At 38.0% G+C, this 14,298-nt stretch overlaps 1 protein-coding gene across 1 annotated transcript; it reads left to right on the forward strand.

Moving 5' to 3' along the window:
• Window positions 1-2,092: 2,092 nt before the first annotated feature.
• Window positions 2,093-8,309, forward strand: LOC306860186 (uncharacterized protein). The gene is made up of 8 exons (XM_079401754.1): window positions 2,093-3,524; window positions 4,180-4,467; window positions 6,092-6,112; window positions 6,367-6,446; window positions 7,089-7,194; window positions 7,327-7,440; window positions 7,627-7,818; window positions 7,966-8,309. The coding sequence occupies exons 1-8, from the start codon at window positions 3,491-3,493 to the stop codon at window positions 8,019-8,021; spliced, it is 891 nt and encodes a 296-aa protein (XP_079257880.1). The 5' UTR covers window positions 2,093-3,490; the 3' UTR covers window positions 8,022-8,309.
• The last annotated feature ends 5,989 nt before the right edge of the window (window positions 8,310-14,298 follow it).

Raw genomic sequence — 14,298 nt, forward strand, 5'->3', positions numbered from 1 at the left:
CTGTTGTGGGATTATTGTGTTGAATGCCGAGCTGAAGTCAATGAACAGCATTCTAACATAGGAGTCTTTATTTTCTAGGTGGGTAAGAGCCAGGTGGAGGGTGGAGGAAATTGCATCGTCCGTAGAGCGGTTTGGACGGTATGCAAACTGGAGCGGGTCAAGTGTGTTGGGGAGGCTGGTTTTGATGTTATGCATGACTAGCCTCTCAAAGCACTTCATCATGATTGGAGTCAGTGCTATGGGACGGTAGTCATTGAGACAGGACACAGGTGATTTCTTTGGTACCGGTATGATTGTTGTGGATTTGAAACACGTGGGGACGACTGCCTGACTCAGCGAGGTGTTGAAGATATCTGTTAGGACATCTGTCAGCTGTGCAGCACAGTCTCTCAGAACACGGCCAGGTATGTTGTCAGGACCCGCAGCCTTGCGTGGGTTAATCCTAGATAGGGTCTTCCTTACGTCGGCTGGGGACAGACAGAGCGCCCGGTCGTTGGGAGGTGTGGGCAGTTTTTGTGCAGGTGTGTCATTCTGCATTTCAAACCGTGAATAAAAGTGGTTGAGTGCATCGGGGAGGGATGTGTCCTCATCACAGGCCTGTGGCGGGGGCTTGTAGTCAGTGATGGTCTGAATGGCTTGCCACAGGCTCCGTGTGTCTCTGCTGTCTGTGAAGTGGTTGTTGATTTTTTGGGCATATGACCGTTTTGCTTTTTTGATGCCACAGGACAGATTGGCTCTTGCTGTTTTGAGGGCTGCTTTATCTCCTGATCTGAATGCTTCATCTCTGGTCTTTAGCAGCCCACGAACCTCTGCTGTCATCCATGGCTTCTGGTTTGCACGTGTGGTGATGGTTTTGGTGACTGTCACATCATCAGTGCACTTTTTGATGTAAGCGGTCACAGTTTCAGTGTACTCATTCAGGTCTGTGTGGTTGTTGTAGGTGGCTGCCTCTTTAAACATATTCCAGTCTGTGTCCTGGAAGCAGTCCTGCAGTGCTGAGGTGGCATTGTCTGGCCATACTGTGATCTGCTTTTCAACCGGTTTGGTGAGTTTGAGAAGTGGTCTATATGCTGGGATTAGCATAACAGTGATGTGGTCTGAGTACCCGAGGTGGGGGCGGGGTTCAGCCTTGTAAGAGTCCTTAACTGTTGTGTAAACAAAGTCCAGTGTGTTGTTTCCCCTTGTTGCAAAGTTCACATGTTGGTAGAACTTTGGCAAAACTGTCTTTAAGTTTGCGTGGTTGAAGTCACCGGCTATGATGAAAAAGCCGTCGGGGTTATTTGTTTGTTGTTCACTGATGGCGCTATACAGTTCACGAAGCGCGTCCTTAGCGTTTGCACACGGGGGGATGTAAACCGCAACGATAACAATGGCCGTGAACTCCCGCGGCAGATAGAACGGTCGACACTTCACAACCATAAACTCCACCAGCGATGAACAGTGTTTTGATAATACCGCAGCATTGTTACACCAGTCTTTGTTGATATAAACACATAAGCCACCTCCGCGTGTCTTACCAGACAGTGATGAATCTCTGTCCGCTCGGAAGTTGGAAAGCCCGTGCAGTTGAATGGCGGAGTCCGGGATGTTGTCGTTTAGCCATGTTTCGGTGAAAACAAACACGCAACAGTCCCTTGCCTCATGCTGTGTAGATCGACTGAGTTGAATTAAGTCCAGTTTGTTTTCCAGAGAGCGGACGTTTGAGAGCATGAGTGTTGGAAGAGCTGGTCTTGAGGGGTTAGCTCTTAGCCTAGCTCGTATACCTCCGCGCTTACCGCGTTTCCGTCCTCTCTCACACCGCTTGCGACGCTGCCTTGTGCGGGTAGCGTCAGTAGGCGAGGCCGCGGTCTCGAGGTCCGGCTCCAGCAGTAAACAGAGGCCTCGTAGCTTCTCAGTAGCCGCCGGCGAGAGTTGGTGTACGTAAGCGTTGCTGATATCCAAAAGACTTTGGCGATCATAGATGAATTCTGGGGTGATTTCCTTAAGAGTTAGCGGTAAACTGACACTATTTGGAGACGAACAGACGACATTAAACGACATAAAAGCACCGTCTTTGGGACCCGGAGCAGCCGCAGCGATCGATCGCGCCGCCATCTTCCTTCCTAATATAAGACCTAGTGCTTGTAGTTCACATTTAAACGTTCAAAAAATGTATCAGGAATGAATAGAGATCTAGTTTTATTATTAATGAAATAACATTTTTGGGTTAAAAATGTAGTATTTTTTTATACTGTACGATATGGCACTCAGTACTTGTAGTTGACTTTTAAAATGTTCAGGCATTGAAAAGTTTAGTTTGAGACACTTAATAGCACGTAAATATCGACAAGCATATTTAGATAATCTATTAGGTAAGGAATGGAGATCTAATTTTATTATCATTATTAATGAAATAACATTTTTGGGTTAAATGTTTATGATTTATAATGTAAGACGTAGTGCTTGTAGTTCACATTTAAACAATCAAACATGCATGCAAAAGTTTAGTTTGAGACACTTATTAGCATGTAAATATCGACAAGCATATTTAGACGAGTTATCAGATAGGAAATAGAGGACTGCTTTCATTATCAGTATTAACATGATGAGTAATGATGATTAATAACAGGATTTATAATGCACTTCTTGCATTTCGTACTTGTAGTTCACGTTTAAACATTTCAGACATGCATTCAAAATTATAGTTAGACAAGCACAACAAAATTCAGCTTTGCTTGAGTTATGATCTGTTTGTTTTACACCTGCTGTGCTGCCATTTTTTACTGATCTACGAATTTACTGCATTTTATTGTTTTATAAACGTTACCAAAAATAAAAGATCAAAATGAATTGACCGCTTTATTTGTGAGTCAATCAGTGTTTTGTGCAAGTGCAAATTTTCTTCGACAAAAGGTTCAGATCAATACACACTTGTCCACCAGGGGTTGCTATTTAGGATAAATGATCTGAGCTTTTGCAAAACAATCTATGTAAGCGAAACGGGTCAAATTAGCTAAACGGCCCTTTCTCTGGATTAGTGATTTAATTTTAAATCTAATCATGCTTATGTAATTATATTGGCACCCTGACATTTTAAAAATATAGAAACAACCTGCAGCCTATTTGTTGCAACCCCCAATAACTTAAACATGCATTGTTTACTTCGAGACACTTTGTAGCACAAACATGTTTACACAATGGAAAGGAAATCTCTCATCACTATTCATGTAATAACACTTTTGGCTCAAGTGTATAATATTTTTATAATCTTATATGTCGTCACGTCTTGCATTTCATGCTTGTAGTTTCACTTGCACTTCCTCTGAACGGTTAGAAAAGGTGCATGTTTGCATGTTTGCATGTGTGTGTCTCTGTGCTGCTGGCACACTGTTCTGGCCCCGTTGTGGTTTGCATGATTCAAAGGCGATGATGATGAAGTGTCAGAGAACAGAAAACTCAGTTTAGGAGGAGCTGGGCTGTTACTATCAACCAAAGTAGACCGGACTGAAAGATGCGCACTTACTGTGCACTAATACACGTTTTTGGTGAGTTGCTTTACTTTTTCTTTTTTCTTTTTTTCACCAGATGTTGCATATGATTTATTTTGTATTTTTTTGGAGTAGCATATGAGAAAGGCTTGTGTGAGCTTATTTAATCATATTTTAACATTCTTTATCTTGTCTGAAATTTTAAAATCTGGAAAAAAACAACAACAACAAAAAACAGCATCTATTAAAATATTAATCTGTTAAATAGGAAAATACAACACAATTTATTTTTGTTTGTTTGTTGTATTTATTGGCTTTCAATATAAAAAAAAATTAAAAAATAGCTGCCTATCCACACTGCAGCTGTCTTTTCCCAGAGATCTCTTTAATATCAATGATTTTCCCTTTGGTTTCGACGAGATTAAATAAAGCAAATGCTTGAGAAAAACATCAGGTCTCTTCTAGATCTCGACAGTGTGCTCACATTTGCAATCTGGAAGCAGATATCACAGAATGAATTCAGTATGAAAGATTTCTAATCAAATTCTATTAAACGATATTCACATTGATTTCATACTTCTATACATTTATCTGTCATTTGTGTCTGTTTTTATTTCCCCTAATAGCTGTTGAAGATTAATGTAGATGCTGAATATCTTGTTTGGAAATGTTTCTTTTTTTATTTATTTAGTTTTGTGCTCTTTATTTCCAGCTGCTCTTCTCTTGTGTGATTATGGGATGTTCTCCACACCATCACCATCTCCTTCAGAGATGTCCACCTCTGCGATATCAGACACAGCAGGACCTAACACTACTGCGACGACAGAAGAATCAATAAGAGATGGGAATGACTCGAGCGTGTTAGAGAATGGTTCAGGGAATGATCAGTTAAGCGATTCAACTACAGATGACCCTTATACAACTGAGAGCAGTAGAGTCTATTCTGGCATTGGAGTGACCTCTTCGACTGCACAACCAAAGGAAGATCCTAAACAAAAAGGTTGGAGGATTTTTAATGATCTGTTGGGTGGTTATGGGTAATGGAGCTGTTGCTATTTACTGTAGTATTCAATAGACTGAATGACTTGCTCTGTGTCTAATCGATGTTGTAACGGTCATCGAGCAGCTTTCTGAGTTCAAAACTAGATAGGGGTTCAAAATGAGAAATCAAAATGTTCAGTTATAGTTTAAGTGCATATAATGTTTTCCCATTTTGAAAAATTTTTTTTTTATTGAAGCTTCAAAAATGAGTCACTTTGAAAATATGGGAAGCAACTTTCCATATTTATGCTGTCTTGAATAATTAAGAATTGTTATGTTTTTGAAAGAAGTCTCTTCTGCCCACCAGGGCTGCATTTATTTGATCAAAAATACAGTATGAAATATTACCATTTAAAATAATAGAATATCTGTTAAAATGTAATTTATTTCTGTGATGCACAGCTGTATTTTCAGCATCATTACTCCAGTCTTCAGAGTCACATGATCTTCAGAAATCATTCTAATATACTGATTTACTGCTCAAGACACATTTCTGATTATTATCAATGTTGAAAACAGTTGAAACGTCCAGTTTATCAGTTGAAAACTGCTTCCTTTTTATCTATTTTTTTGGTAGAAATCATGATTTTTTTCAGGACTTTTTGATGAATAGAAAGTTACAGCATTTATTTCAAATTGAAAGCTTTCATAAAATCGTAAATGTCTTTACTGTAGCTTTTGATCAAGTTAATGCATCCATGCTGAATAAAAGTGTTAATTCCAAACTTTTAATAGTAATGTATCTCAGTTTCCACAAAAAAAAAAAAGTTAAAACATTAATAATAATCAGAAATGTTTGTTGATTATAAATCAGTATATTATACTGATTTCTGGAGGATCATGTGACACTGAAGACTGGAGTAATGAAGCTGAAAATACAGATTTGATCACAGAAATAAATGACATTTTACCAAACATTCACATAAAACAGCTATTTTACATTGTAATAATATTTCACAATATTACTTTATTTTTGATCAAATAAATGCAGCCTTTGTGAGAATAAGAGACTTCTTTCAAAAAGTCAAACAGTAAAACTTCTTAATTATTCCAAATGTTTGACCTGTAGTGTGCATATCAGTGATATTCTGTGGTAAATGTGTGGTAAAGTCTTTCTTTTTTACATTTTTACACAAGTAAACATATACTTCATGTATAGTTAGTGTATAAATATACATAAAGAAACCTTAAGGGAAAATGTATGATTTTAAATGCATAGTAACTAAAACACAAGATGTTGTAGAGAAAAGGCAGGGTTGACAGTGTGAAGTGTGTGAAGGGGTGCTTTCTGAGCAGTTCAAGTGTGAGTGGGTGCGTGTTTCAGCATGTTTCTTGCTTTCTGAATGCAGACTCACCACAGCAGCCAAATCTCGCTCTCTGTTCTATTTAGATGCTCTTTGTTTAATTACAGCAGCATGTTTGTAAACTCACACCAAAGCTCTTTTTAAAAATGATTTCTTCATAATTGCATGCTCTCAAAATCAGATCTTTATTATTATTATTATGATTATGTTTGTTGCTCAGTGTATCTGAATTCATTCTTCTTGGGTGTTTGTTGTAATGTGATCGTTGCTCTGTTTCAGATTCAACATCAACTACTGTAGGTGAGCTTGACTCTCTGCACAACACAGCATCTGCTCTGTGGAAGATGAGAAACATCCTTTCTTCCTGCCTCACCAGGCTTCATTCATTTGATAAATACTTTTAAAAAAACATTAAAAACAACAGCATTTATTTGAACTGGAATAGTTTCTGTAACATTATAAACTTTTGATCAATGTATTAATTAAATAAATGCAACCTATTCATTCCCATTATAAACTGAGAACCACAACCGATATCTGTGTGTTTTTGACAGGTATCATCATTTTGATCATCATCCTGATCCTGATTGCTTTTCTGCTTGGCATTTTGTATTGTCTGAGAAAGAAAGGAAGGGTAAGATTTGATATGTTTTTTCATTTTGTACATTTTGGATCTGTTACAAACCCTAGTGAGCTGCCTTGCCATGCTGTCTTCTGGCTACATAGACAACTCTCTTCTAACGTAGTTAGTTAAATCTCATAAGAATTAACTTCTTGCCATTGGTAGGGAAATTGAGTAAATTGACTTAATTTAAATTATTTTTTATTGATATTAATCACATACATCAAAGAGGGTCACACTGTCATGTACTGGCATTTGAATTTTTGCCATTTTTAAGTAAATCCCCAATTGTGGCAAGATATTATAGTGTGACCCTATTTAACTAATAGAAAATAATTTTTAATTAATTTTTGTTTTTTCATTTTTTTTATCCACCTACTTTTCACATGCTTTAAATACCTTTTAGGTCATATTAATTATTATTATTATTATTGAATTGTTCACTTACATCAAAGAGAGTCACATGGTCCTTTCATGCAGTTTTGAATTTGTACATATTTTATTGAATCCTGTATCGCACTTTATAAAATAAAAAATGTAAATAAATTAGGAAATTAAATAACATACTTGCATTTTTTTATTTTGCATACATTCTCTCACATACTTAGTCTAATGTGATCTTCTAATTGCATTATTCTTGCATTCTGATTGTAGAGTTACTCATTTGATCTGACTCGTGTCGAGGTAGCTGCCAATGATTGTGTTGACACCCTGCTCAAGAGCGACCAACAAGGCATAAGCTATGAACAAACTAACAAAGGCAAGTGTGAATGCAAAATTAGTTACACACCTGGATATGAACTTTCTTGATTTAACTGTGTTCAGTCTGGTCAGAAACTTGTAAATCTACCTGTAAGCTTTGGTTAATCTCTCTTTATGTCTTTCTGCTCAGATCTGCCTGTGTGTTTGGACTATGTACAAGAGGACAAGTCAGAGGAGAAGACTAATCTGATAACAAATGGGTCTGCAGGAGAGAAAACTGAGCAAACACCCACCAGTGAAAATGGTAAAGCATTTTCCAAACAACAGCATTTTTACGTTGTTTTGGCAGCATTGCATCTGTTATTTCAAGAAAGCTCTCAAACCGGCTTATCATTTAAAGCCTTCTCTTGACGGTTGCTTGAATGGGTTGTAAAAGTTCAGTTTGCTGTGTTCAATAGTGATGATAACCTTCCCGTCTGTTATCTTAAAGATGAGCAGAATGTTCCAGAAGAGAACAGTTTCTTTTCAAACTCGAGCTTGGCTACACCTGGCTACATGAAGAAAGTGGAGTTTAACCTACACTTGGATCTGCTTGGAGGTGAATCTGACTTAAACGATTCGACCGATGCTGAAACCACCGATACGGCGCAAAATGAAAACAACAATAATGTTAGTAATCCTGGTAAGTACAACCAAAAAAAAATCATTGACCAACATGCCTGTAGAATGATTTTTGCCGTATTTTATGTTGAAAAAAGTTACAAAAAATAGGTCTACGCATGAGTAAAATTGTAAGTTTACAGTGCCGTTGTGTTTTTATGTATTACAGGGCGAGGAACAGCAGAAGAGATCTTCACTGAAATCAGTCTAGATGAGCCAAAGTAACATGCATAGTGTGTGTTTCCAATGCAACATTCAAGATCTCGGGTGTTTGGTACCTAGATTCAAACTGTATCTGCTCAAGATGCCTTGATACGGACTATGAGCGCAAAAACATCCTTTTGCATTCTCACTTCAAGTTCTGTTTCATCTACTGTTAAAACTGATTGTATACTGTACAGAAAAAAAGTACATTGAATCACTGAAGTTTATGTAAAAATTGTTAGTATACAAATGCTGTATAAAATAATTTGTGGCCATAATAAACATTCCCTGTAGAATGCACTGTAATGCAATGCACGTGTGTGTGTGTGTGTGTGTGTGTGTGTGTGTGTGTGTGCGTGCGTTTTTGTGACAAATGAGGACATAAATGTGTATAATGACACAGGTATGACATAGGAATTACAAGGTGAAGGTGAGGACATTGCCCCATGTCCCCACTTTTCAAAACGCTTATAGATCATACAGAGTGAGTTTTTTGGGGGGGAAAGTAGAAATGCACAGTTTCCTGTGAGGGCTAAGTTTAGGTGTAGGGTTGGTGTAGGGCAATAGCACATACAGTTTGTACAGTATAAAAACCATTACGCCTATGGGATGTAACCACTTTTCACAAAAACAAACGTGTGTGTGTGTGTGTGTTTGACTGATGCCTGAAGCTTCTTTATTAACAGGCATTTGAGAGTTTCATTATATCCCCTAAATCATTTGTTCAGCTGAAGAATCAGCACAATGGGGAAAGACACAGAGAAAGAGCTTAAATACTCCTGGTCTTCCTCAGTTTAGAGGGAAAATGGCCTATTACCAGAAGATGTATCTTCACTGGCTAAGTAGTGCTTAATTTGCTGTATACAGTATATCCACCATGATATCCCTCTGTTTGCCACATACTGCTGGAATCCTGCCTTCCAGTCAACAAATCCCAAACTTAATGCTGAATCTGTTGTGCAGGTTAATCATAAGGTTGTTGTGCCTCTGGACCCTCAAAACCAAGCTCTTTTGCCTGGGGATCAGTGCCACGTTAGTGTTCTTGTCCAAGAACCACTGGCTCAGAGGTTTGGTGCCGAAACGCCAAATAAATGTTCTTGTTCTTTTCAGAAAGGCAAAGTGGAATATGCACCCTATTGCTGGAACAGATCAGGTTAGGTTGCAGCTATGCTATGACACCCAAACAAACACCATCATTGTCCCAATCGCATTGCAAATAGTTGCACATAAAGACCGCTGTGATCCTCAACCAGCCCCTATTGGACGATAAATGAACCAGCTACAGTAACCCCAGTGTTGGGGGTAACTCATTGCAAGTAAAGCAAGCTATTAATCAGATTACTTTTTCAAGTGACTGGCAAAGACAATATAAAGACAGTATATGAGTTATTTTTTTATTTTCCCATTCATTGACTGACAGCTCTTGTGTTGCCATGTTGAGAGAAATCGGGAGTAAGTGCAGAGGCGCTGTGTAAACATGATGCATGATGTAGCTCTCGACTAAATATGAACATGTGTTTACTTATCTCACCCACACAGTATTCCATTTTCTTCTAAATGAATAAAAACAGTGACGCATGCATGCATTCTTTGGCTTGTAAACAAGGCGCAGCGCAAGCATCGTGGTACTCTCGATAATGGCAGTCGACGGTGATGCAGAGAGAAGAATTGTTGAATAAAGTTATTATTTTTGTTTTCTTTGCACACAAAAAATATGTGTAAAGCTTCATAAAATGACGGTTTAACCACTGGACTATTTTACAGATGTCCTTGCTACGTTTCAGGGTAAGGGAATATTTCAGTTACGTTGCTGTCTGTGCAGGGTCAGAGACCTCTCAGATTTCATCAAAGATATCTTAATTTGTGTTCTGAAGATAAAGGTTTTCTGGCTTTGTAACGACATGAGGTTGAGTAATTAACAGAATTTTTATTTTTGGGTGAACTGTCCCTTGAAAGCACGTATCACAATTATATTAACATATTAAAGGCATACTCCACCCCAAAATGAAAACTTTGTTATTAATGACTTACTCCCATGTCGTTCCAAACCAGTAAAGCTTTGTTCGTCTTCGGAACACAATTTAAGATATTTTGGATGAAAACCGGGAGGCTTGTGACCGTCCCATTGACTGCCAAGTAAATAACACTGTCAGGGCACAGAAAAGTATGAAAGGCATCGTCAAAATAGTCCATCTGTCATCAGTGGTTCAATCTGAATTTAATTTCTTTTGTACGCAAAGAAAATAAAAATAACGATTTTATTCAACAAAGCCTCCCGGGTTTCATCCAAAATATCTTAAATTGTGTTCTGAAGATGAACAAAGCTTTTACGGGTTTGGAAGGACATGGTCAGTACACATGAAGGACATTAGCTGAGCCGAGCGACAACAGAAAGATAAAGATGGCGGATAAAAAAAGACGAAAACATCTGCAGAACAAAAGAAGGTTTACACCGTGTCTACACTGGACGTGACGCGGTCTGTCTACACTGGACGTGACAAAGCGATTGTTGAAAATCATTTGAAATTTGTGTCAATATGTCATAAATAGAACGGGATTTGTTGTGTCGTGGCGCAGCATCCAGTGCAGACAGCATCACTGATTATAATGAGTTCTATAGTGTTTTGTCGCGCCACGCCACTCTCGTCCGGTGTAGACACGGTGTCACAATAAAGCAAGAAGTAAGACCCGAGTAAATATCGGATCAGCTTTCCAGCGCTGGAGAGAACTGAAGGAGAGGGAAGGCCTGCAATCGGACACCGAGGTTGCTTTGTTTCTTCTCGATAGGTGAGTAACATTGGTTTTGCTTTGTTTCACAGAACTAATCGTTGCCACACGTATGTGTGGGGCGGAGCTATCAAAATAGGGGCGAGACCCATTTGGGGTAGGGATGTGTTTGTTTTGGTGATTTCAAATGTCAGCATTGGCTAACAGAAATCGCTTACCCCCCTTTAATTTGTGGTAACCATTTTTGTTGTTGTAGTAAAACCATGGTTGATTTTCGCTTGAGTCCCTGCCCCTTTAATCACCGACACTAGGTTCCCTTTTTGGTCCGGTCTTGGTTCGCCCGGACTGTGATTTCTACTGAGGAGGACCCACTCTTGGTCAGTCAGTCAGAGCCAGACCAGCAGTGTGATGGTGAGCTGTCCGATCACTGACGTCCTATAAAAGCTACATTTGACTTAAATGATCAAGTATTGATCAATAAATTAATTTCTCAGTGTGTGTTAAACACACACACACACACACAGGTTTCCTTTTTTTTGTTGTGGGGACTCTCCATAGGCATAATGGTTTTTATACAGTACAAACCATATTTTCTATCACCTTCTATCACCCTAAACCTACCCCTCACAGGAAACTTTCAATACACTTCAGATTTTCAATACACAATAAACCTAAAAAATGTCCCCACAAGGTCAAAATTTACTGGTATTACTATACTTGTGTGGACATTTGGTCCCCATAACGTGATAAATACGAGGCACAAACACACACACAATGACTCAAAACTGAACTATAAGGAGCCTTGTACCCCATATTTTCCTTTTAGAAAAGTGGATTTATATCAGTGTTCTTTTGATTTTGGATAACTGAGACACTATTTTTGTAATTTAGTTAGTTATGGTTGCATGAGAAGGAGGAAATGTTTTGGTGCTCACTGCTCAGGATTCCAATTGGCCAAGCAGCAACAGGAATTTAACAGGAGAAGCAAAATGAGACACTGGAGAATATTACACACCCAAAAGACCGTTTGAAAGTGTGTCTCATGTCAAGCTTTTTGATACACTCTGTAAAATGGTGGCCTTTATGTTGGCTTGTCCTAGTTGGTTATGGCGCCCTGACCACTGGATTTATTTTTGAATATTTCTCTTACACTCACCAGTATGTGTCTTTCGTTCATGTGCACCAGAACTTTGAAGAATTGTTGTACCTGTGTGTAAATGTCAATGCAATCTGTTTCCACGCTGTGCATAAGGGACTGATCTTTAACAATACACTCCTGAAATGACAGTGACATTACAAAGGATGTCTAAATATAGCTGAGGAAACTCCCCAGTCTGAAGGGACCCGCCGAACACACGTTTAACAGAGCACTGGAACAGGACAGCTTTTCCTCTGAACAAACTACCTAAAGTTCAGTGATCTTGAATGTTTACGTCAAAGAAACAGATATTTATAGGAAATTATACTTTTCTTCATCAAAACCCTCTAAGTGTTGTCAGAATGGAAATAGTGTGAGACAGAGCTCTCTGCTGGAGACAACGAACTGTATACTAAATGGATGACAGATAGATAGATAGATAGATAGATAGATAGATAGATAGATAGATGGATGGATGGATGGATGGATGGATGGATGGATGGATGGATGGATGGATGGATGGATGGATGGATGGATAGATGATGGATGATGGATGGATGGATAGATAGATAGATGGATGGATGGATGGATGGATGGATAGATGATAGATGGATGGATGGATGGATGGGTGGATAGATGATAGATGGATGGATGGATGGATGGATGGATGGATGGATGGATAGATAGATGATAGATGGATGGATGGATGGATGGATGGATGGATGGATAGATGATAGATGGATGGATGGATAGATGATAGATGGATGGATGGATGGATGGATGGATGATAGATGGATGGATGGATAGATGATAGATGGATGGATGGATGGATGGATGGATGGATAGATAGATGGATGGATGGATGATAGATGGATGGATGGATGGATAGATAGATGGATGGATGGATGGATGGATGGATGGATGGATGGATGGATGGATGGATGGATAGATGATAGATGGATGGATGGATGGATGGATGGATGGATGGATGGATAGATGGATGATAGATGGATGGATGGATAGATAGATAGATGGATGGATGGATGGATGGATGGATGGATAGATGATAGATGGATGGATGGATGGATGGATGGATAGATGATGGATGGATGGATGGATGGATGGATGGATGGATGGATGGATGGATAGATAGATAGATAGATTTGATTACAGGAACAAATTACATTTTACAATATATTCACATAGAAAATGGTAATAATATTTCACAATTTTACTCTTTTGACTATATTTTTAATTAAATAAATACAATTTTTAAATTTCAAATGTATTAAAATTAGTGCTGTGAAATGATTAATTGCGATTAATTGCATCCAAAATAAATGTTTTTATGTACATTTATATAATAATAAATATACAGCTTACACACACATGTATTATACAGTGTACTGTGTATATTTATTAGTATATAAATACACACATACATCTATATATTTATATTAATATATAATTTATATCACATATAAATATAAATAATTTACATATAAACATAACATAGTTTTCTTAAATATATACATGCATGTATTTATATGCATAATACATATACAAAGTACACACACTAATATATATAATCAAAAACGTATATTTTGGATGCTATTAATTGTTTGAGAACATAAATGTATTTACTAAAGAAAAGACATGCAAATCACAGAAAATACTTTATTTTAAATTATTTAATATTATTTTGCCTAATTTTCTCTTTTATTTATTAAAAGCAGATGTTGAAATGTTTATTCGGTTTTGGTCTAATATCTTTACTCATGTATTACTTGCATGAATAGCTTTACTTCGCTCTTAATTTGATAAACATATTTTAAATAAGGAGTTATTTTATTTCCAGGTGACTGCAGGCTGACGGGTTTGTTTATGTGGTTTAGCAAAAAAGGACACCGGTGTGTTCAGAAAAGTCTAGAAAGCAGTGATCTTCAACTTCACAGTATATCCTCATCTGCTTCATAGCAGCGGAGGTGTTTGTGGAAGAACACATTGGAAAAGACACTGAGATTAACCTCCAGCCCATCATCCTCATAAGGCCTCCAAATGCTTTCAGGGACCCAGAGAAAGATGCAGCTGTGCTGAGTGATGAGCAGCAGACGGTGGGTTTGGTGGTTCTGGTGTGTCTTCCCGGCATTGTGTTATTTTTCTTCCTCAGCAGACAGAGCAGGAGAGAACAGACTAATGGAAACACATCGACACCACACACACACACACACACACACACAGGACTTTATGGACCTCATCACAGCGGCCTGCGCCAAAACAGAGACACAGATCTTCCTGGAAAAACTGGCAGCAAAAGTTAAACTGTTGATTAAAGCTGAAGGGTGGAGCATCCTGTGTCAATAATGATGTCAAATATTAGTTTTTAAGCATAAATATTTAGAAAATAATTCTAAAAGATATTGTGTTGTCATC

Source organism: Barbus barbus (genome assembly GCF_936440315.1).
Source record: "Barbus barbus genome assembly, chromosome: 41".
NCBI lineage: Eukaryota > Metazoa > Chordata > Actinopteri > Cypriniformes > Cyprinidae > Barbus > Barbus barbus.